General features: G+C 40.4%; 1 protein-coding gene across 14 annotated transcripts in view; it reads left to right on the top strand.

Moving 5' to 3' along the window:
- LOC133949946 (calcium/calmodulin-dependent protein kinase type II delta chain) overlaps positions 1–24,761 on the top strand; it is an 84,005-nt gene that overhangs the window by 24,838 nt on the left and 34,406 nt on the right. For all 14 annotated transcript variants that reach the window (XM_062384049.1, XM_062384057.1, XM_062384051.1 and 11 more), the window contains exon 3: positions 18,816–18,875. In XM_062384049.1, coding sequence (XP_062240033.1) covers positions 18,816–18,875 — 60 coding nt within the window. The remainder of the gene's footprint in view (positions 1–18,815; positions 18,876–24,761) is intronic.

The following is a 24,761-nucleotide window of genomic DNA, read 5'->3' as shown; positions in this document are numbered from 1 at the left end:
TGCCGCACACTGAGCCTCCGGCGGCGCGGAGAGGAGGGCGACGGAGCGACTGCTCCCCCAGCCGCGGCACGTGCCCAGCGGTTTTACCACAAATATGAACATCGGCCGATGTACGACGATAAATCGGTGCACCCCTAAAAATGAGTTACATACATTTAACCCCTTAACTTACCTAGCAAAACTAGAAGAAGATATTCCAGTGGGGTAGTCTAAGATTCGGTTTTAAATTTGTCAAGGAGGATGAGGATGCTCCAACAGATTGGTTTACCTGGATGTTGAAATTAGAGTTTACATGATTAACACACTAAAAAAAAACACACTGCCATGTATCATCAAAACTTTACATCACACAAGTTCAGTAAGTTCCCGACAAGTCTTTCTAGCTTAGTAGATAGGACTACTTTTATACATATAAATTGTCATATTTGTGTAATGTGTGGCTCACATTCTTAACTTCAAATTGAATACTTACAATTGTATCCTTGGGCGTTGATGACTTAGAACCAGAAGCACAAAAGACAGGTCTGCAGGTCTTCTCTGTCGTTTTCTGTCGGTACCGGTGAGGAACACTATCTCTGGGTAAAACTCGGTGCGCGCCTTCTAGAGATTAACCTCCGGTCTAAGCCCGCTCAAACGGAAGCTTAACCGTCAGAACAGGAAATGAACCTCGAACTTCAAAGTAAAATCGTGTAGGTACTACCAGTGGAGACGATTTTGTAGTTTGTTAATATTTAATAGATACATTTAGACCGTTCCGTCGGACTGTTTATTTCTTAAAATTCACTTATACTTATTCTGTAAATATGAGGGCACCAACTTGAAAATCGGTATTGACATTTCGATCTCTTAAGTGCTCTTCACAGTCGACGCCTTTCGCTATCGGGAAACACTGTCTGCAGATGCGCCGCAGACAGGCTGTGCGTCGCGGCGGCCTCTGGCAGCAAGTCCGCTGCTGGTGGCAGATCTGCAGCAGAGCTGCTGGAATAAAAACTTAATCTTGGAAACTGTAGATTTATGAGTCTCTGCACATTTTAAATTTTAAGTAGTACTTACAGAATCTACAAAAATAGTTCATGTAAATCAAAAATGATTAGTTACACATACTCTAAAATTAGAATGTCGTTTTGGTACTCAATATGTTTAAGCAAGGAGAACTTCTTAACAGATTTTAAGTTTACACTACTCAATCCAGTTGATTAATTTGAGCATTCGGGTTAACAGTGTATTGTATCCTTTGGCGTGTATAGCATGACAATAACTTAAAATGATGATATGCTGAGCCGGTAAACACATGAGGTTTCAAGGCCAAATTGAAGGAAAGCGGGCCCTGGGCTAAATCCAACATTGGATTTGTGTTTTTGTGTGCTTGCGTGTGTAATCCAGGGTTTATAATCCCAGTCTCGTGCTGCCATCCCTGCATCACAGCCAGAGACTCGCTCACCTCCTCCTCGCTCGCAACTGCTCTGGATTATGTCCTCTCCTGGCTTTGTTTTCTCACACAGCCATACATCTGTCTAAAAGCCCTCCAGGGCATGAGTGGTTTTGGAACAATGACAGCTGAGTGTAAGGAGGAGGAAGTGGTAGTCGCCCAGTATGTGCGTTGAAGCCACATTCAAAACTCTCAAAGCTCGGCATATTTTTCCATCCCTTCGCGGACAAGATGGATTGGGCATCATCACCGGTTTGGCTAGTACCCAGGTGTATTTTCCACATCGGCTCAGAACTGATGCAGAAAATAAATATTAATCTCAAGGTTCTTCTGAGAACCAGATTCAGTCCACTGAGCTCAGAGTGCACTGGGTCAATTTAAAAGCATGATCCCAGTTCAGCAAGCACGACCTCACTGCACACATGTTCTGGACTAATTGTTTATTCATGCCCAAATTTACAGAAAAGAAAAGACAGTCTCAGGATTTTCTCACTTATATGTCTGTGACACACACACACACACACACACACACACACACACACACACACACACACACACTTCTCCTCATGCTGATAGTGTGATCACTTTCACCTTTAATCCCATAGACAGAATCAGATTAGAGTGCTGCTCTAAGGTATTTTTGGCTTACACTGCTCTGTCTGTGTTTGTGCTCTACAGCCTTTGTCAAACAGGAACACACACTTGTGCTGAAATGACTTGTAAGCTTTGGATAATTAAGGCAGGTTATAGTCGGGGGTTAAACTTAATGGAAATTTATAACAGAGTCCCGATTCTGTGCCGTGGAGAGTGCAAGCCACCAAATGTTGACTCATTAAACACACTGTTTCCCTGGCCAATGGTGACTCACGCCTGAAGCACAGCCTTTGGAGCTGAGGAGAGGGTGGAGGGTGGGGTGAGAGAGGGTGGGACAATGTGGCCGGTCATGTCCAGTCGAGAAGCTCGTTTTGGGGCCAGAGCATCGATCTGACCTTCTGGTCCAGCAGACCTAAAGCTTCTCTGACAAATCAGTATGGTAGAAGTTATAGCTTTGAGTAAAATTCATAGAATCGATATAAAGATGGTTTACGTGACAGCTTCCAAAAGTAAAGCCGAAACATTTAGTTATCCTCTTCCTGATCCATGTTACCAGATGGGACATAGGTCAAGCTCAAGTGCTTATTTTGCTGATTTCAAAGGACGGCAAGATGGCAGTGTTGTCAACCGGGAAATTCTGGCTTAATTTCTGGCTCTGGATCAGCTCAGACTGACTCACAATTGGTCTTGCTCCAGGAGCAAGTAGGTTAACGAAGGAAAAAAGGTCCTGTGTTGCTATTACTATGCAGCAGCATCCCAGAATGCAAAGCGCACCTGGCTACAGGAGCCGTTGAGCTCAAAGTCACGGATTACACCGTTTCAAACAGGAGGCAACTGGTGAACATAGTGGAGCATTTAATAGCTACAGAGCCTCATGATTTTCTCAGGAGACTGAAAAGAGACTCATTAATGGACTCTCATTCTTCAGGTGGACAAAGACACAACTCTGAATCAATGCTTGTTGGTTTCCTCCATGGCTGCTCTGTATATTTTGTTAATGAACGGTGAATGGCAGATAAGATGGGTCCCCTGGTTCTCATCTCACCGGCGTATAGGTTCACATATTCTTGACAAAAGTTACATGGTGTTCAGATGACCCCAAGTAACTTTGTAGGTTGTAGAACATTTTGAAGTTATGTTTGTACGAGGGAAATAATAGAAACAAATAACTTCATATAAGCATATATTGGCTTATTCTGTTTTCTCTTTTTTTCTACTTATTTCCCCCACACACTTCCAAGTTCATTTCATCCATGAACTTGGCAGAAAGATATGAACTTGATGTCAGTCTTACCTTTTTCGTCCTCCTGAAATCCAGTCTTGGAGAAGGTTCAGGTTTGACTTTCCAGAGTGCTGACTAAACATCACCTTAAGCCAACACAGACATCAACACCTTACTGTTGTGCGTCTGCAAGAACAGGATCCTGGATACAATTTCCAGTTTTCCAATTGTGGTGAAAAGTGACACTGCCAATGTTGCCAAGACACTGGAAAATTACGTTGGGAAATAAAACCATGATTAATACCACTGCCGGCTTTTTGAGACAATTTATTGAAAATCATATCATGTGTAGTAACTGTTTAGTCTAAGTTACAATTGTATGATATTTGAACCAATTATTTCAGTCGAATAATGTAGATACCACCTATCTAAATGTCTGTCAACTTTCAAACAACCATTTTCAGCTTTATCATATAATGTTTTGGAAATAAAAGCTCAAGGAAAAACTCCAGTCTTTCACCATCAGAGAAACTGAAGTTGAGGGCCATCAGGTATAGCACACCCAATATTGACGAACTTTTACAAATATCCTTTAAGGCCATGTGCTCTGTATCTGTAGTTAAATACACTTTAAAAATAACTCCCCCAACACTGATGGCAGCAGGTCGGGGGAGGATACAAGGGATTTTTGTCCGCAGTCGAGCTCAGCTAAGATTAGCATCTGTACAACTTGTTTGCCCTGGTTATGTGTATATTCTTTATAAAGATAATAATTTGGTCAGGCATGTCACTGCTTACATGATTATTTAAAGCTCACACAAGCTCCATGAACCAGATTATTGTAGTTATTGCTACAAGAAGATTTTGGATCTTTCAGTTCCTTGTTTTGGTCTTACAGCCCACACGTTTGCTTTGGTTCACTCTCTGGATGAGTAAATACACAGCTTTTGGTTAACAAGTTGTAAATAGCCTTTCAATTAATACATTTTTTTCCATCACAACGTAATTATTAGGATAATAATTACCCTAACCCTAACCCTTTACTTTTGGCCTTGAGACTTAACTTCTAGCTGAGAGCCTGAATCACGGAGTGATAAAGTGTAAAAGAGGTATTCATACACCAGAAAGTGAGGGTTTAAACAAAATGGGACATGTAGAACCACTTGTCTCAAATTATTTAATTTACATCTAATGCAAGATACAACAGTCACATTCTGGATTGACTGTTGAGTAGGGAAAGTAGTGCAGAGGGACACAAGTGACTGTGTAAACGTGTCAGGATCTGAACAAGGTCGACTATTCATCACTCAGTCTGAACCTGGAGGCTTTGTCGCCCTTCTTTGGCAATCCTAACTATCCTCATGTTGTTACTGTCACTGTAAAAAAGACACTGTACCCTGATGCCTCATAGATTTCAAACTAATGAAATGGTAAATGTAAATGCTACAAAAACCTGCTTCCATTATTTGTATACGAGTCCTGTCTTTTTCCTCCTCAGAGTTGATGTTTACTTCTGTCATCAATATGTGTGTGTGTGTATATAAATCTGAGCTCTGTCCATAACCTCAGAGACATGGATTAACTCCCACAAGATGTTACAGTTGGTTATATGTAACATATAACCAACAACATATATTCCACTCCTGTACTCATATCATAGATGATGATGAGTACAGGAGTGGAAGGAGGCCAACCAGGAAAAATTGGATGAAACGATTGAGAGGAAAAAAGGAAAGCGAAGGATAAAGAGAGTGGAAAGATGAAAGTGAGAGTGTGTGGGTGGCGGTAAAAGAAGGTCCCCAGTGGGGGATGTACTCAGAGCCATATGTGCCTGGGCTTTGATAGACAGGTCATGTGCTCGTAGGTGTTTGTATATTCCCAATGGAGCAGACTGTGCAACTCTCAAGAAACCAACAGGATCATTCTTCGATAACCATAATGACAATAAATAATCAGTTTCCCCTGTTTGGAACATACACCATTCCCGGCTTTCATGCTAACACCCCGCGCGAGCTATCCAGGCAATGCTAAATGGAAATGAGCATAATGGATGAGCTAATACCAGGTTCACCAGCTGCCTCTGTCTCCGCTTCATTTTGATGTCAGACAGGACCTGCATTTGCATAAACGTGATTGGATCAGCTGTCGCCTGTGTCACAATTCCTGCAAACACCAACACAAGCTAAGCGAGGCAAAGCAACAGCACTGCAGTTCGGCAAATTGTTACGTGACCCCATTCAAAGTGAAGGAGCAGCATTTCTGTGGAATTCTCCAACTCTTACATGTGACTGCCCAATCTTTGTTTTCTAGTTATTTACCACCTCATAGATTTTTAGTCTTTTGGGGCTCATCTTCGCAATTCTAGATGTGTGACTGTTTCCTTCCATTGCTAGGGAAGTCATAACTTGTTAGCCGGTGACTTCTCCCAGTGTCAGTGCTCTTAATGACAACATGTTCAACGAAGCCACATAGCTTTCGTCAGCCTTATTGTCTATAGGTACAAATGTAAAGACAAGTTCTGAACCTCCTTGGATCTCCATTGTAGGGCAAACGCTTTCTTTTCAGGCTTGTAACCTTAATATCTTAAACCCTAGACAACCGCAGCACTAACTATTTTCCTGCATGTCTTATCCGCCCTTAATGTTTGTGAGCATGCATTAAGCATATGTGTTTTTTCCTGTATTGTTTTGAAAGATTTGTCCCCATTGGAATGTGTGACACCCAGTTGCTTGCATATTCCAGGGTGGTTGGTCCTGCGGCTGTTGAAGCAGGCTCAGGCTTGCAGAGATGTGTCAGATATTTAAAGATGGGCAGGAGTTCTGTAAAGATTAGGGTTGGTCTAATGCTGCTAGACTGTAAAGCATGTTTCAGTTACTGTATTCCAGTGGAACTCAAACACTCCAATGCACGCTTTTATTCCTAAAATGGCATAAAAGGGCCGCACAATACATTTTACAGTCATCGCAATGTCAACATGCACAATATATTGCCAAAGACTGCTAGAACTGCGATAGATGGTGTTCCATGTGCCATGCATTTCAATATGGCCAATCAGATGGTGCCCTACATAATGGATTAAAGGTATTTAGATCATTGACAGGCCTGTCCAGGGTCACGTTTGTCCCTGGCCTATTTGATGTCTGTATGCGTTTGATTACTATTAAAGAATTGCCAGAACCTGAGGGAAAGTTGCACCCAGGCGCGCACACACACACACACACACACACACTGACTCCACTTTTCTCTCTCTGTCTCACTCTCAGACTCAGCTGACGTCTCTGACTCACTGAAGATTAAGATTTATGATTATGGTGATTTATTTGAAATAACGCCACAATATCGACTCTGATCATCACATAATGATTGATACTTTTCTTAAACAAGTTAAATCTTTCTTCAGAGCAGCGTTCGCATTTATCAGCTCATCCTTCTGAAAGAATTCATTGACTATTGATTATTTAATCCTGTCAACCCACTGTTGGATTAATTACCACTGTCACCTCCTGGGGACACTTGTTTAAATGATGCACTTAACGTATTCACTGTGGCATATGTCTCCTGTGAAGTGGGTTCAGACCAAAAGTAGCTCCACTTAAGTACAGGACTTTGTCACCAAGAGAGACCCTATCTTTTTTTTGCCACGCAGTGTGTAGACAGCTATCATAACAGCATCTTCCAGAAGAGAAACCCTCATAAGGTGCTATACCTGGAATGTGCTTTGCTTCGGACTCAGGGTCTGAAACATGGATTGTAGATCTGTGTTTTCAAAAGATATTGTTCAACTGGGAACAACAGCTGTGGGAACTCAGGATTCTGGGCATGTGTGAGCTTGTGTGTCTGTCTGACGAACAGTATACTGACACAAAAACACCTCTTCCTAACAGCATTAAAGCTATGACTCATCTGTTACAGCTACTCTTGAAATGCTATAATCAATGAGGCGGCAATAAAGGAAGGCAACTATTTCATTATCAATTAATTTGACAATTATCAAGAACATCTTGATTGACCGATTAGTTGTTTTATCCATAAAATATCTAGAAAATAAAGAATATTCTCATAATATTTGTTTAAATTGCTTGCAGTCCAAAGCCTAAAGCATTTACTTTGAAGTCTTGACAAGTCAAAAAATAACAAGAATTGTTGTAACACAACCGCATTTTAGTAAAACCAAACTTGCTTTATGGCAACAACCCCTTGGTAACCATGGGAAGGCCTGAAACAGTCTTATGAAGTAATTATTTCTAAAATGAACATATGAAGATTTAAAAACTGTGATTTTTTTTTGCCCATAACAGGTGTATACGATGTATGGCTGTCCAATACCGATTTAGAGCCAGACAAATGTTTTCTTAAACCAATGAAAATCGTCTGATAGACATTTTGCAGTCAGTGTTCATGATATGAAGACTTTTTCCAAATCTTTTATTTCTTTTTTTTATTTGTTTAGATATTTACAGTGATCAATACAATGTTTGCAAAGAGATTAACAATGCAGAAAAGATGTGCATTTTGTTTATTTTCCAAATTGAAGGTCTCTATATCTGATAGGATTTGTTGTGTTATAATATATTATATCTTTTTTTAATAATTGCCAAATTATCTTTATATATACAATGTGTAAATAGTAATACTATATGTATAACAATTCAGGGAATATTTTACTTCCTATTAGCGGTATCGGCCTCAAACTTTGAATCAATAGGGAACTGTAGAAATGCAGAGAGGAAAAAAGAACTAATACACAGACCAATTAAAAATACATCACATCGCAAAAAAGAGAAAACAGGTAAATTGCAGGTTGATAATTTCCTTGTTCAGTGGTTTGTAGTATTTCAATTAAATCGGTGTGAGACCAGCGCTTGTAGTCTGACCTACTGCCGGGTTTATGTTCTGCACTCAACTCGTCGGGAGAGGAACTGTTCCTCTTATCAGTTGTCTGTGCGAGCTGGGGCACTTGCCCTCTTCCAGTCCCAGATTAGAGGCAGCAGAGGGGATTTAAGGGTCGGGCCTTTCAGTGAGCACTCAGCCTGAGAGCAAGGAGAGAGGGATTTACTGAGCTCCCTGCGTCTTTCTGCTCAGCTCTCATCCCAACGCAAACTGCACAAAGGCATTCAATGCGCTGGCTCTCCACTGCTCCACACAGCACTTGTATATATTGCACAAGATATGCATTGTAACGTTGCACTTAATAACATTGGCTTTCTGAGATCGCTGCGGTACCGCTTTCGTCGCTGAATTCTATTTCGTTGTGATTTCTAAATTACTGGTGGGTTGACAGGCAGGCAGAAGTGGTACAGGCAGCCAGGCAGAACAGCACATGTACTGTAGATATCCGTTTCATAGACGGACAGATAAACTAGAAGCTCTTCACCGGATTTCTGCTCCATCTTCCTGACTCCGTCTCCCTTGAGACTAGAAAGCAAAGAAGTGTAAAGACAGAACAGTTTTGAAGGGGGGGTGGGGTGGGAGGGTTTGAGGGAGCAACACGGTGGGAACATTTTCTAGCCTCAGAGGAATGTACTGTAAACAGGTAGGGGATGTGAGGGCTGTCTTAGGAACCATCTGTAACGCTTCATTCCACCTGCAATTTTTGGAGCTAAAAGAAATCTGTAAGCTGCTTTGCCTCCTCGCCCCTTGTCACCTCCCTGCTTGCATCATTTCCTGTGAGTGTGTGTGTGTGTGTGTTTTTAATGCTGCTCACATTTCCTTCTGCCCCCTCCCCTCACACAATTCTCTGTACTTCTCGACCTGGTATATAATCCCCCTCCAGTCCTGCCTTCTTCTCCCCCTCCAGTTCATTCTTTTTACCTACCTGGCTGTTTGACCCAGCTAAAAACATTTCCTCTCTATTGTCATGTAACCCCTTTGACCATCTTCCATGAGGGGGAACTGTTCAAGAAGGCTGTGAGGGCTTTGAGTCTTGTCAGTGATTGCCATGTTTATTAATTAGACAAATGTCCATAGTGAAAATGCTATTTATACCTTCTTCCACACTCCTCTGTTATGGAGGACCCAGTGGCCTGTATCATTCATGGTGAAATGAGGTTCTCCTGTCACTACAGACAAAATGATCATTTCAACACCCATTTTGGTTTGAGTAGAATAGTAGTAGTAGTTAAGAGGTATTTTTGTACTAGACTGACACCAAACCAGTCTTCCAGTCCCTTCAGCAGAAAAGCCTGTGCCATATCAGAGCTCGGGTGAGTGTCTGTGGGAAGCTCGACCTCCTCTGTGCAGAGATAGCTGAAATGAGCTCTAACCCGCCTTGAGGTGAGAGCCAGTTGAAGACTGTTAAAACAGTTTGACACTGTTAAAACAGTTTGACACCTCATCCCTGTCTGGTTTGAGTCTCAGTGTACATTAAATCAAGGCTGCTGGTGAAAAAGCTGGTGAGAACCAAAACCCTAAATGACACCATCAGACTTTGACATTGTTTGTGGTGGTTGACATTACAGCGTTAAAGCACGTAGGTGTTGGTATTTTGACACTGTAGTGGAATTACTGTTGAGTCATTGTGTTTAATGCTTTGTCACAGGAGTGAGCGGGGGGGGGGGGGGGTTTACAAATGAAAGTGTCAACAGTGTCTCCATATTTGACCTCCATATAGTCAATGTTATCCTTGTAATATTATCTTTGAAACTAATTTTACTGGAACATGCATGATAGCAGCTAGTAATTAATATTGATGGTAATGTTTCCCAAATTAAAATTTGCTGTTTTTACCTCAATAAGCAATATTGTACTAATGCCATTTCATAATGATGTCCTTGTGACTTAATTCATACCATATGATGACAGATGATTTGGTTATTTGCAGCAAAAGTTATTGCAATTTAATTAATTCTTTTTTTCAACAAATATCACTGAAGTCAAGAAAGTAAGTTGTGTACTGCAATGATGATGATACCAGATAACAACGCCAGAGACATTTTGATTCCTATCTATTTTAGGATTTAAGCCTGGGGAAAAAATGGAGAATGGATTCATGTTAAAAACTATCTCTTAGTATATCTCACATTTGCACACATGTTAAAATGTTTTATTGACAATGCAGAGTTGACCAGGGCATCATTAAATAAAGAAAAAGAGCATCCCTCACTTTGCAATTCACTGCCCCTTGGGAAAAAGTACTTGGCACAGAAACCCAGCTGGTGCGTCCAGCCTCCCCCTCCTTCCTTCTCTGTCTAACAGCTGGGCCTGTCCTCTTCCTGTTTACACTACATCAACTTTATCACATGAACAGTCCAAGCCATCAGTACATATCCTGTAATTGCAATCTGGCTATTAGTATATATACAAAAAAAAAAGAAGGTAAAGAAAGGTGGTGAAAACCCATAGGCTTTCTGTACATCCCCATAGTCTGTATTGAATCCTGCATTTTAGAAACAACGCTAAAAGTCTGTCCTCTTATCACCACTCCTCTGAATATCAATTTACAGATATTATGCCGTATGATCCTCACAGACTCCAGTTCATCAGAACGTGGGAGATGAGTGTGTGGCGTGTGTCAGGAGGCTTGCCTGTCAGATGCGGGATTATGATGGATGTCGCACCGACTGCTCTGGATGGCATCAGAGTGTCTGGCTGCTGTTGATAGCGGGCAGCGTGCTGACAGCAGCTTCCCCCCAGCAGTGCCACCTGCCTGCCCTCACGCTGACTTGTCATATCAACGTTTCACCATAGCTTGAATAGCCGGGTAGAAAGTGTATCTGTAGGATGCTAAAAGGGAAAATATAGAGGTTATTTTACTAGTGGTCGAGCAATAGTCTGACAATTTGCACGGCTTAATCTCCACCGATGAAACATTTATAGAAGGTGAATGATAATACATGGGTGCAGAGAACAAACATTTCTATTCACCATTAGTTTGGTTTTAGCGCTCACTGAAAATCTCTACTCATCCGTGTCTTATGTGAGCTGCAGATACATTTTTGCTTCAGATTAGTAAAATCGCAGCAGGGATTTTCACTCGATTTTCCCTTTAAACCTTTTAGAAATCCTAAAGTTCACTCTTGTCACGTCGGGATAATGGCTGAAAAAAATAGCTAGATTAAGGATATCTATTACTAATGACCGTTTTTAAGAATCTGTCCATCCCCGAACACTCTTTTTCACCTTCTTCCCTCCTCACCTTCATCTCAATCCAGGCACACACGCTCTGAATGTTAGTTACACCTGCTCTTTGCTCTTGCCCACGGCAGCATCAGTCCGTCTCTGTGTGTTTTTTGTGTGTGGGCATGTGCTGTTGTTTCCTGGCGTGGGTTATTTTTAGCCTTATACACGTCACATCTGTGCTTTTTTTTCTGTCTCTCTCTACTGATGCACTCCATGATGTCTATGCTTCTTGTTTTTCCTGTTTTAGTGCTAACAGGCAGGCAAATATGGCATGGAAATACGATAGATGGAGCTTAAATAGATGCCGTCTCCCACACAAACATACAGTACCAATGCTCCAGCTTCCCTTCTTCTCTGACCTTGAGTTGTCACTGAGAAAGCTTGCTGCTGCTTTTGAATAGCTGGTTTGTCCAGACATCTCACATGTTGTATTTAATTCATTTTCCTGCCTTTTTTACCCAACGTTACCATGATGGCAGCTTCAGCCATCTATTGTGTGGTCTCTGAGATGCTACGGTGGCTAAGTCTAGGCTCTGGATGGAAAATCCTCTGTGGCTTAAAGTAGGCCCGAGCGATTGGGCTACAACTTAGCCTTGTTTGCATTATGTGTCTAAGTGAGTTCTGCTGTACCACAGGATTTGGTCTCTGAGGAAGCCCAGATTGTCACTGTATTTGTTGCACAAAAACATTATGACAAATAAGGCTGTGAATGAAACATCATGCAACAGTCAAGGTAACTTTTTCATTATCACATCTCAAAGCAAAAGTAAGCACAATTGAAGGTTGGGCAGAAGACCTGCACTCAAAGCCACTTTCCTGTTTGCATTATAGTGCTGCAGCCTTTCTCCAAGAGTTTTTTTTCTTTTCCATGTCTTCATAGACCTTGTGTATGATGAACCATACAAATAGGGATAACCCTGGACTATATAAGTCTCTTGACAGAGACTAGGTTATGGCAATGTGACAAGCTGTGAAGGAGCCTTGTTTCCACTAGAAGCATCATCATCACTATAATCTGACATTAGATTAGCAACTCTAGCATTCACATTAGAAAGATCGGTGTGATATTGTTGTGATTCAGTTATTCAGAATGGCCCTCCAAAGATGTCATTAACATTGGAATTGGCCTTGACAAGAAAAATGTTCCCATCGTTAAACGGCCTTCTTCCGCATGTCCTTATTCTTGCCAGATGTTTTTTGCGTGAAGATATTGTGTCTTTGGGATTTTTTCTCTGAATTCGGTCATCAGGAAAGGGACGATCCATCACAGTTTAGTCTGAAGCACACAGGGCATTTTTTGCTGCTGCAAGGTTTTGCTATTCTTACTTTTCCCATAAGAAAGCAGCTGACTCCCTCTGTTCAACCCCTCGTCAACTTATGTGCAGACAGCACACAGGGATTGGCACACATCAATGCACACATCAAGGATCCTAGATAACTCCTGCTAATTGCTTTTTGACAGGGCCCTCTTATTACAATTCCTGCAATTACACCTACACACATGAGTCTCCAGAGCATAGCAGCTCCACCAGTAAATAAATCCATGATGATTATGATTGCTAATAATGATTGTCAGCTCTTACATCAGAATAGATCCATGTGTCAGACCTATTACCTCTCGGTAAGGCTGCGCAACGAGGATCGACACATTGCCGGTGAGATTTGCTTACAGCCCTCAAGTTATTTTCTTATTCATGAGCCAGTATAATAGTGATATGTGTTTGGACTCTCCGGCCGTCTTGAGCAAGAAACCAAAGATCTAGCAACTTACTTAGTTTTCACGATCAGGATTACCACTTATTTATGGGGTTGATAGGAAACTGCTGTGGAAAAATGGTTCGTAAAGGTGAAAAGAAAATGGTTCCTTCCTCTATCTCAATGTCTGAGGCTGACTTAACCGGCTTTGTGATGTAGACATTAATGAAAAAATATCCTGTATTCTTGCAGCACATCACTACGTGGCTCGACAAGGAACCAAGAAATATTCCTTGGAGAAAAGAGTAGGAGCAGTGACGCATATCAAACCAATCAATATTCAGATGCAGGAAGTTTTGATGCATCTGTTTCTTAACTTCAGTCGTGAGGAACTGATGGATGTTTAAAAGAACGGTACAACAGGCTATCATACAAAGAGATAATACTTACACTATAAATGTATTATCTTCCAATAGTTAACTCTATTATTTGTTATGTAAGATGATTGAAAATTGCGCCTGACAGGTTCCCGAAAATCTAGAATGACATTATATATATACATTGCATCTATATATATATTATAGATTACTTTTAATGTTGGTTAGCTACGATTAATAGTCAAAACATGGGACCAAGGATAGTTCCCTGGAACGTTTGACAACTGTAACAGAAAACCCAAGAAAAACCACTGACATATTTCTTAAGTTTGTAAATTATTATGTTAATAACGTCCCTTGAATTCTAGAAACCTGTAACACTGTTCCACACTTTGTATCCTCCACCCATCCTTGCCTTTTTCCATTACTTCCCACTTAAACTGCACGTCCTGACATCAGCTGAAAAAGGGTAGCTCGGTGTGCTGGACTGAGCATTTAAAGGGGAGAGCCAGGGAATGAGAGTTGGAATGTTGCCTAGGGGAATAAGAAAATAAAAAGGATTTGATATATGAAGGGTTGTGTCCGAGGTGTGATTTCTATCCCTCTCTTTTTGTCATTTTCTTATTACATCGACTCGCCCAGTAGCTTGGCACCAAAATTAATTAAACACCTATTTTTTAAATAACAGCAAGTATAAACGAGGAATGATGGATCCTTTCTTCTACTTACTCAGCCGTCAAGGGTTAGTAGATTGAAAGAAGTTTTTTTTTTTTTTTTAAATGCAGTAATGGATTTTCTGGAAATGTTCTACTTTTGAGATGATTTTTGACAGTAATCACTGTGTGGGCACTTTGACGGATTATTTTGTTAATTGACTGAACCTGCAGGCTCTGGATGAGGAGCCAGATGTGCTGCTTTGCAGTACTGTGGAGGACCCTCATTCGATCAGTCCTCTGCCTTGAAAATAACTGCTGTCCTCGTTTTCTCTGGCTTGGTGAAGATGTTTGAGAGTTAATGTGGGGTTTCTAAATGGGCCAGCAGTGAAAGTCTTGGATTCATGATTGTGAAACATCATAGGGTTAAACATACTTTTGGTGATGAGGTGAAGTGACCTGTGAATCCTACCTTGTTTTGTTTTGGCTGATGTATGAAGTCTCAGGCTGATTCACTATTCCAACTGTCTTCCTGGCAAGCTCATGAGTAAGCCTAATAGCACTTTCCCACCAAATAACCTCTATAGGGGGGTTAGGATTCTTAACTGATTCTGGTACATTTTTAGAACCTAACAAACCGTCCGACATTCCCACCAGTTTGGTTTGGAGAACCATTGTAATCAATGATGTATCATTAATGAAGGGTATTGAATAATGCCAAAAGAAGCTTGTTAGAATCTTTAGAATATTTGTTAGTTTTTGGTCTTAGTTGGGAATTAACTTTGCTGGCTCTGAACCAATTTATTCAAAATCAGTTGCATAACTCCACCAGCCACACATTGCATGTTTTAGATTGTATATGTCGATATTTCTAAGAGACATGTTTTTGTGTAAATAAACAATACAAGGAGTGTTGGTCTTTTTAGAGGGAAAATCAAGTCATTTTTTGGCAAAGATGGGAGTTGTCTAAACATAGGCAACGAACACTGAACAGTGTATCTGTGTGCTTCTTGTCCTTAAAGAACTGTAAATATCCAACTGCTAAAGACAGCGAATTGCCGCCAAGTATTGCATAAAATCCATGTAGCATTTCAGCCGCAGTTATTTTTATTGTCAGAGGAACTTCCGTTCAATGAAAATAGAAAGCAAAAGTCTGAGTCAAATATGTACAAAAAAACTGAAACAAATCCAAGTTTTGCTCTTAAACTTATTTTATAGAGACAACAGCTCTGTTCGTCTTGGAAACATCCATATGGCCTACAGCTAAGTGTAGATAAAGATATGCTTCTGTCATTGCAGAACTACTATTGAATACTGAATATATTATATGTAAAAATAAATAATATAATCAATGAAAGAGTTGCTATTGTGACACCTTCAACAAATTTTTCTCCCATTTATATTATAACCAACTATTCAATAATCACATTGTCTCTAAACAGCGTCAATTACAGAATATCACCAGTTAACCCCCCAATTAAGTTTTCAATGGAATTACCAACTGGTTGGGGTCGCCACTCTTCTCATTGTGATGGACAAAGACATTTCTTATTTATGTGCTCACTATGCTCAGTGGAATGTCTTCATGATTGGAATGAAAGGGTCAGGGATATTTTATTATCTCATCACCGACCAACTCTTTTAGTTGCAATATGTCCAATTCCAGCACTTGAATGTTGATTTATACCATACTGTAAACAATGTTATCATGGTTTTCTATCAAATAGGAAAAACTATATTATATATACATATTTTAATACTGTATTATTGATGTTTCTGGAAATATCCATGTAATAGCTCCAAATAACATGCAGCAAACTGATAATGAAGACAGTGTAGCAAAGGAAGGAAATGACAGAGTATAGAAGGAAAAGACCAGTTGCTTGTGGTTGGAGATCGCGAGTGTCAATCCTGTTACATCACAGATTAGGAGCAGGCCAAATTGGATAGAAATGGGGATGTGGAGAAAGGGAGAGAAGTTGTTCTTTAACCCAGTGACCATGAGGATTACAACCTCTGTGAAAGCACATGTCATTGGTGCTGTTAGGATTAAGAGACTTGTATACCAAGGTGTGATTAGAGATGGTGCCAAGATAGGATAACAGAGGAGCGAAACATGGGTGCTGGTTGTGGTTGCTCTTGTTTCTATATCTCTACTGCATTTTCTTTTTATTTCTTGAACAACTCTGCACCACTGGATGTCTTGAAATTTGTCTTGAGGGGGAACTTGAGTGTCAAAAGTAAACGTCACTGAAATCTGCTCAAATGTTGTTGAGATATTTCACCCAAACTAAAACGTATCAGCCTCAATGTGGTACAAGAGGAAAAGTCAGTGCATCATCAAAATTATGGGGATTTATTGTCCGGTAAACATGAATGGTATTTTAAAACTGTCGTTGTTGAGGTGATTCAGTCTGGACAAGGAATCAATCAACTGATGAATTGATCAATGCTATTACCTAGAGCTCGATCCCTGTGATAGCCGTGTGTCAGTATCTCAATATTGTCCCTGCATTGGTTCTAGAAAAAGGAAGAGACTTTGGTGGTAGATTTGTTACGAGTGATCATGTGTACCTCAAACTGCTGTCATGTTTATTGCCTCATGTTTTCACAAATCTTCATGAATGTCATCGTTGGTTAAACAGCCTGCAGTATTCTGACGTTGTTTTAAGGCGGTGTCATCTTCTGTGGTTGCACATGAGCTCCACCTGACTCTTTACCTCCATTTTCATAGAAGATCCAGTTTAATGTGACTGTTTCATGCCCACTTCTGATCCACAATGGTGAATAATACATACTTCAACAGGAGCTGTTTGTTAAATATTTAAAATACTTGTTGCTAACTTGGTGTTCATTAATTCAACATCCTCAACCCTCTGATGAACCCGGTGACACCGCTTAGAAATAATTTACACCTGGTTTTTGTTGGTCTCAATTTCATATTGTATCTAGATTTGATTTTTACCCCGATTACTTTTATATAGTACTTATCGGAGAAGCTATGTTAATGTGTTATCCTGCTTTTAGATCGGTCTACACTTCATTTCTTTTAATGGGGTCTTGAATAGTGAGAGGATCACCTCCTGTTCTCATTGGCTAAAGGCTGTTAGCTACCTAGCTGCATTAACACTTTTGCTCAATATGGTCACATGTGTCTCTGACCACATCTGAAGGTGATTCAACAAATCAGATCACAAGATGTACTCAGTGTGTTTTGGGTTCACTGACACCGGTACTTTCAGGGGGTCAAGGTTTGTCACATTGTAACTTAGTGAAGGTGCGGGTGTAAGTGGGGTATTGAATGGCTGACGGTTTATTCCGCCATTGCATATGAAGATCATTGGACCTGTTTGCTTCATTTATTTGTACATTATTGCTTATAATATTAATTCAGTATAATCAAGTAAAGTCAAAGTGCTGATAAAATATTTGATTTCTTTCTTTGCCTCCAAGTCACATTAGTAAAATTGTTGTCATCCTTGTTTCAGAGTGTATGTACTTAGACCCCACCTCAAAAACAACCTCTCAATCTAATTTGCCTCAAATTTAGGGAAACAAATCTATTATTGCTACAGCTGTTGCTCTACAACAACTCTACTGTTCTCTAAGGTTTGCTCTATGTGGCAGAAGAGGATGTGTGATTAAGAGTTGGCAAAGGACAGAACCTGTTTAAAAAATAAAAACTCCACTGTGTGAGTGTACTTCACAGAAGAGCAAATTCTGTAAGTGGATGTTAACGTTTATACACTTCACATGCTCATAGTTAATGAATAAAAAGGCTTGTCAAACAAATCTAATTTGGATTTTGGGTCTGTGATTTGTTGGTTTTTCTTCACAATAGCTGGTTTGGTTTTCATTGAGCCTCAACACACACACACACACACACACACACACACACACACACACACACATACAAACATACATTCCAGTTATATCTCTGACATGATGATTGCAGTCTGACTAGGTACACCCACTTGTTTTTACCAGAGCTTTTTTTAGTTTCTCATGGTCTTTATTGGGGGATGGAATTTGGCAATGGATCTGTTGAAATGTCAGCCGATAAGTTGAAGTCAACAATCCCAACGTTGCTGATGACGACCAGCTTAGCCTCTTTGGCTTTGCTTTGGCTGGTAGGCTGTGAATGAAAGGGCTGCTCCAAAGCAGTGTTACACTGTCATGTACTGGGGAGAGTCAGGTTTAAAACAATGATCACATCAGTAGCGGCTGAGCTGTAACTTAGTTAAAGCTCCCAAAAGAACGACTGCTACAGTTGTTGTTACCCTTCATAAGGAAGGCATATTGGTCACAGGCCGTATAGCTCTAACATATTTGTGGTCTTCATGAAATTCTTCTTCTTATTCAGTCATTACACAATGCCAATCCTATTCTTCAGTGTAGTAAACATGTATTTGTGTGAATGAGCCGAGAAACTGTGATGAGCCGTAGAGCAGGTTTATATTGTGACCTCAATATGCTGATCTGAACATTGGACATTTACTCGATTAGCAGTAATTCTTGAGACGTTTTCTTTGTATTAATTCCCTGTCCTCTGTTTACTGTAATGACCTGTGACAGTTCCTCTTACTGCTCATCTGTTCCCGGCAGGAGGGAGAGGTGGGCGGTGTTTAATATGTGGAATCTCCGTGGAGAGCTTTGAAGAATTGCGGGAGGGCTCCCCCCTGACACAAGCAACAGATGTGTCATTATTTCTTTTTCGGTCTCTGCAGATCACCAGAAGCTGGAGCGAGAGGCCCGGATCTGCCGTCTGCTCAAGCATCCCAACATCGGTAAATTGCACTCCCCTTCTCTTTACCTTGCCTTTCATTATGTCTTATGTGATGAGAGTTAAATGTTTGAAAACAAGAGGTTCCAGAGAACTATAGAACATACCATATAATATTTATACATTTTCCTTTTAACTGCTTTTTACTTCTAACTGTAACTACACAGAAGCCAAAGGATATTCCTCACCTAAAGGAATAGCGATGACAAACAACATCATGCTATATTATACTAAAGGCCGAATTAAAGTCGGGTTGCACGCACGCACGCAAGACACTCAACACGCCCCTTTCGTGCCCTCTGGCGGCTTGCGTGCGTCCGCCAATTTTTCTAGCTACACGACAAAGCGACGTGAGCCTCACGCAGCCCGCAAGGCTTGTGATTGGTCTGCTTACTACATCCTGTCCGGAGTCTAGTTTCCGGTTTCATGCCCCACAATACGCAGAATTAACGGAAGATTTAGAAGAACGAATATGGACCAAATAGATGAGCACTTGGCAGAAGAGATCCGAAAGTATGACCACTTGTATAACCCGTCACTGACTGGCCGATTTGTCCGCCAGAAATAGGCTATGAGGAGCCGGAGTGGCGATCTAAATAAACAGTCGACGAAGAAGAAGAAGACGTCTCTTCTTTGTGTGTTTTGTTTTCTAAAAAAAACTTTACTCCGCTTAGTGTTCTGGCGGTGAATTGCATTGCAACACGCGCAGCACGTTAGAGAAGTATAAACCAAAACAAGTCCGTTGATGCAACTGCGTGGCCTTCCTCGGTTGCAGTCGCAGGAGTATAATTCAGCCTTTAGACCCTCCATGTAGGTAAAGGTCTGCGTGTGGGGGGGGGGGGTCCTCATAAACTATCATTTATAACCTAGAGATGTAAACTAACCTTAACATGATAACATCTACACTGCTAAACAACCAACTGCAGACTAAACAATCTGCTTCCTATTTACACAATCAATCAATCAAATTTTATTTGTATAGCCCATATTCACAAATTACAATTCATCTCATAGGGCTTTAACAGGGTGTGACATCCTCTGTCCTTAACCCTCAGCAAGAGTAAGGAAAAACTACAAAAAACCCTTTTAACAGGGTAAAAATATGTAGAAACCTCAGAGAGAGCCACATGTGAGGGATCCCTCTCCCAGGACGGACAGAAGTGCAATAGATGCCACGTGCAGGAGAACATCATCAATAATCAAAGTCTCTAGCAGCATTGATGAAGCACAGTCCATGCTCAGCAACCATCTAGACCACGATCCACCATCCAGACCAGACGCCACTTCAGTCCTCAGTCACCGTCCACCGCCGCCCACCAGGAGGACCCATCACAAGCCACCACTGCGGTCCTGGTCCACCGCCCGTGCCCAATGCCAACGCGACACAGGGTCCGCCACCAGCACCACGATCAGCCCACATGACTCAGAATCCGCCACACTGGATCCAACACCGCGACCCCCGGTGCGCGATCCACAAACCGTAATCCATGGTGCGGCCACAGAGGCCCTGGATCTGCGGGTGATAAAGCAAAGGGATTCCGGGGAAGGGGGATAGGGATGGAGAAGAGGAAGGAGAAGCTGGAAAGAGAAGCTCCGTGCACTAACCTGCACATGAGCAGTTAATGTGAAACGTCATGTCATATTCTTTCTCAGGTGTTTATAAAATAGTCATCTGGACTAAGATCATATTAAATTCAGTTTTTATTCTGTTTTAACCCAAAACACATTAGTAGCCCCAATAAAAGAAGTTTGGCGACAGAGTGAAAGTGCACAAGAGAAAGACAGACCTAAAAATGCAAGGAAATGAGGATACAGACTCTTTACTGTAAATGGAAATTAGTACTGCCATAAGCCAGGTTGTTGATGTTAGTATATTCAAATAATGCTGTACCCAGGCTTGTGGATCAGCTCTCCCCCCCCCAGCCCTACAGCGGGCTAATGACTATAATTACCACCTCAGTAGGGACTTTGCCACACATTGGAAACTTGCATTTATTGGTTGTTTGGCCCCCTTTTATGCTTTAAGGGAGAACGATAGATGAGTGGGTGGCAGTGACAAAAGAATGGATGATAGGGGGTTATTTGGTCCACTCGTCAATTGTCCTGGTGTCAGAAATTAACTCACCAACATCTCACCACGCAGGCTTTAGAAAGAAGAGGGTTCTTTTACAGAGGTCTGGGTTCCCATGTCTAAGCTGTAGTTCACTTTAACATAGTTAATTCACATTTTACAGAGACAGCGTTGAGAGGTGGTTAGTTTTCGGTCAACACAAAATAACTCAATTAATATTGACTGTTTGTCATGGGTCCAGTTGCTTGACGGTTAGTAATTTAGGAAAAAAACTCTCAGTGATACTGATATGTGAGAGTTACAAAATTGGTTTTACTTAAAGTAAATTCAGGTTTAGTTCACAAAAACTAAACTCAAACACTGCAAATAAAACATACATTTCTGCAGTTAACTGCCCTTGATATTAACACCATTACACCAATATTACAGTTATCAGCTGAAAGGCCTGAAATATCCCAGCACATGCAACAGTCAGGCTCTGCATCATGTTTCTCTAGGAGCATTCTTTTAAAGGTCTGCCATCGTGACCATTGAAGAAACTTTATCTAAGGCATTTATAGGAAAACTAAGAATAGCTGCCAATCTTTGTGAGTCACCCTGTTGGATTTTTTTTATAACTTTGTTGCCATGTTCCTTCAGTTGACAATTTGACTGTCATGCTGAGCCCAGTCCTCTGCTACTACACCTGTTAAACTACCTGTTCTCAAGTCTCTCACTGATGTAACATTGGAATTTGTATTTCTAATTGTTGCATCAATCAGGTCTCGTCAGGTTTGAAAACGTTGTCTACTTCTCAGATTTCAATATTTGCAGATGCCCACTTTGAAACTAGGACTGTACAAGGATCTCAATCATGCTCTGGACACTACTTACATGGTATTGTGACAAATCACTGCCGCTAAATCCCTGGCTAAAACTAGGTCGCTAGGTCCCTGGCTAAAACTCCCATTCAAAGGTGCAACAAGGAATGACAGAAACTGCACTGTTCTGTTAGCTTACTGAGCAAATTAAATGGACAGCTGATAGCAGCATGGTAGTTTCCTTTTATATTTTTGCTTTCGGAAAGGCTTAACAGATTAAAGCCTAACTGATGATGTATTTTGGGATCAATACCAAGTATTCAAAAACCTTTAAAGGTTCAATATATAATATTTTAAATATTTATGCACCAGCTAACATATATTTTCTATGCAAGACATAGTGTCTGGACTAGACAATGAAGTCTCACTTCCTCTGTGTGCAGTGAATATCACAGTTATAACCTCAGAAAGAAGTCATTACAGCGTGAGATCTCTCAGATGTAGTTCAGGAGATGGGCAAACAAAAGTCAAAAAAACATTTTTTAAATGTTTTAATCCATCATTTTTACAACCTGACCTGTCTCGAACTTCTTAATTCCTGAAATTGGAATCAGCTTTTTCCTAACGGACACTATATCACATTCATACAGTCACACACACCCACAGCACAACCAAAGGTATTACCAACAGAGTCCATATTACCCAGGGGAAATATTGAAACCAGCCGATGAGCTATTCCCTGCTGGCGCGATAAGAGGCCAAACACAAATCAATCATGTGTTATTGAAACTGAGACTAAATCAATTGTGGCAGAGCTTTCCACTGTACTGCCTGTTTAGATCTGATCAACGGTGGCTCCTAACTGCAATTGACCACTTATTAACCTGACTGGTCTGGGGTTGGGTCCCATTAGCATTTTATTGAAGATTAAACCAATATTGAATCTACATATCAAATCTCAAGCCCTTCGAGTGACTTATCAAATCCATTTAGGATAAGCTTTAAAAAGTTAAGTAAACACACAAAACAAAATAATGCTCATAACCTCCTGCGAAAAAGAGAACACTAGAAGTCACGACGTAGTGAAAAAACTGAAAGGAGTGTTATGGAATAAATATCATGCTGTTTACCAAAATTTGAAAGCCTGAATTCTAACAAATTTGTACATGATTGAAACTAAGTTTTGAATACTTGCATAATGTTTGGATTGGCTTAAAAAAAATCCAATCTCTGCATACATTATTGTATATTTGACTTTTCTCCCGTCAAGGGGCAGCATTCTTTTTGCAGCGTTTCTCCAACACATTTTCAGAGTTTCAAATGTGTCACTTTTCTCCCAGTGAACCTTGAAATTGGTGATTGGCCGGTAAAAATCAAGTTTAAAAGAGCAAAAAAAAAATTCATTAGATTTCAGGGTTTCCGCCACTAAGATTCAACCTTAAAAAGAAAGCCGTTTTATTCTGTTTTGTTATATAGCATAATGTGTATCTCAAAGGGTATAACCTACCTATTTTTGTTCATCTTGTTTTGTCGAGAATCCTGATACAGAACAATTAACTTAGGTTCTCACTGTAAATAACATAAATCAAAGTTTAACGTGGAGACTCGGATTAAGACTGATGTGATGTGACCGGTCAGTCATAATGTTTCATCCCTCTGTTCTTGTCTCATTGAACTGCTAATATGCACAGTTAATTAGCAGAATCATAAAGATGCTTGTTAACTGCAGCCATCTGTAATATGCCCCTTCACTGCTGGAGCAACATGAGCTGACTTTTGACACAGTGTTTACTGAAGATCAGTTATTAGCCTCCTACGCATAATGTGAGGGATAGAGTGGTGAGCGTGTCCATCCGTCTGTATCAATCTGTTTCTGGAGCAGAATTCAAGGTCGAGATGATATGGAAATCTGTATTTGCGCTACCTTCAACCCTTTCTGGGTAGTAATTAAAGATGCATTGTCATTTTTTATTTACAGTCTATGATGATAAAGATACCGAGGTGCAAATGTAGTGTTAGATTATTTTGTTGGCCTTGGAGATCAGCGCCAGACTGTGCTTCAGTGCTGAATATCAGAGTTCACTTTGAGTGCCGTGAAGCTGTAACATACTTTATTATTCCTCTAGGTTTTCAGTGCATTTGTGTCTTACTAGTAAATAAAAATAATTATATGAAATTGAGCTGTCTGTGTCGAAATAAATTGAAACCAACCAAGTATATCTAACCCTGTGAGCTGCTGCCACAGAAGGTGTTGTGCTTCAGTCCATGCTAGTTTCCTCTTTGGCTCTGTCAGTTTATTCCATTCAGTTTCATGTCCAGTCGGCAGTGTGGCTGACTCAGTGAAAGCCCGACTTCTTACTGACATTGGTGCTCATTCACAAGACTTGAGCACTAAAATAGAACAGGAGTGATACTGCCAGTAAATCCAAATGCAGAAGCATGCAAGTTTCAATATGATATACACTGTAAAATATGTCTTTATACAAATTTGTCTTGTACCACCACTAATTATTAGTAAAATGGCACTTAAGAACATAAAGCATACCTCAGCCAAAGCCCAACAATCTGCACAAACTACACATACTCTTATAATTCAGTTCTCTAAATATGCCCCAAAAAAATATTCTTATCAAGATCCATGAATGAAACCAATGAGAAATCAACAAATGCCATATCTCGCATTGTTAAAATGTGAAGGTTAAAGAAATTCCAAGATCTGCACCCTGATCTAGTCCATGACCAACAATTAAAGATAAGTTTCCTGATTATTTGTCAAGAAGCAACACTGCACTTTTTGTCTTATTTTAGTATAATGTTTTTATAATGAACCTCACTGCAATATTAACTAAAAGGCAGTTATATAAATCACTGAGCTTGAGCCGACATGTTAATTGAGCACCATAAAAGATTAACTCATTTATAGAGATAGATTAAAAGCCTCTGTAGGGTACATTCTTTAAACATGACTTTAATTTCTGCTTAAAGTCTTTAAGCATAATTACACCAGAGTAACACATTA

This window comes from Platichthys flesus, chromosome 24 (genome assembly GCF_949316205.1).
Source record: "Platichthys flesus chromosome 24, fPlaFle2.1, whole genome shotgun sequence".
In the NCBI taxonomy this organism is placed as follows: domain Eukaryota; kingdom Metazoa; phylum Chordata; class Actinopteri; order Pleuronectiformes; family Pleuronectidae; genus Platichthys; species Platichthys flesus.
This window is presented reverse-complemented; position numbering and strand designations above follow the sequence as displayed.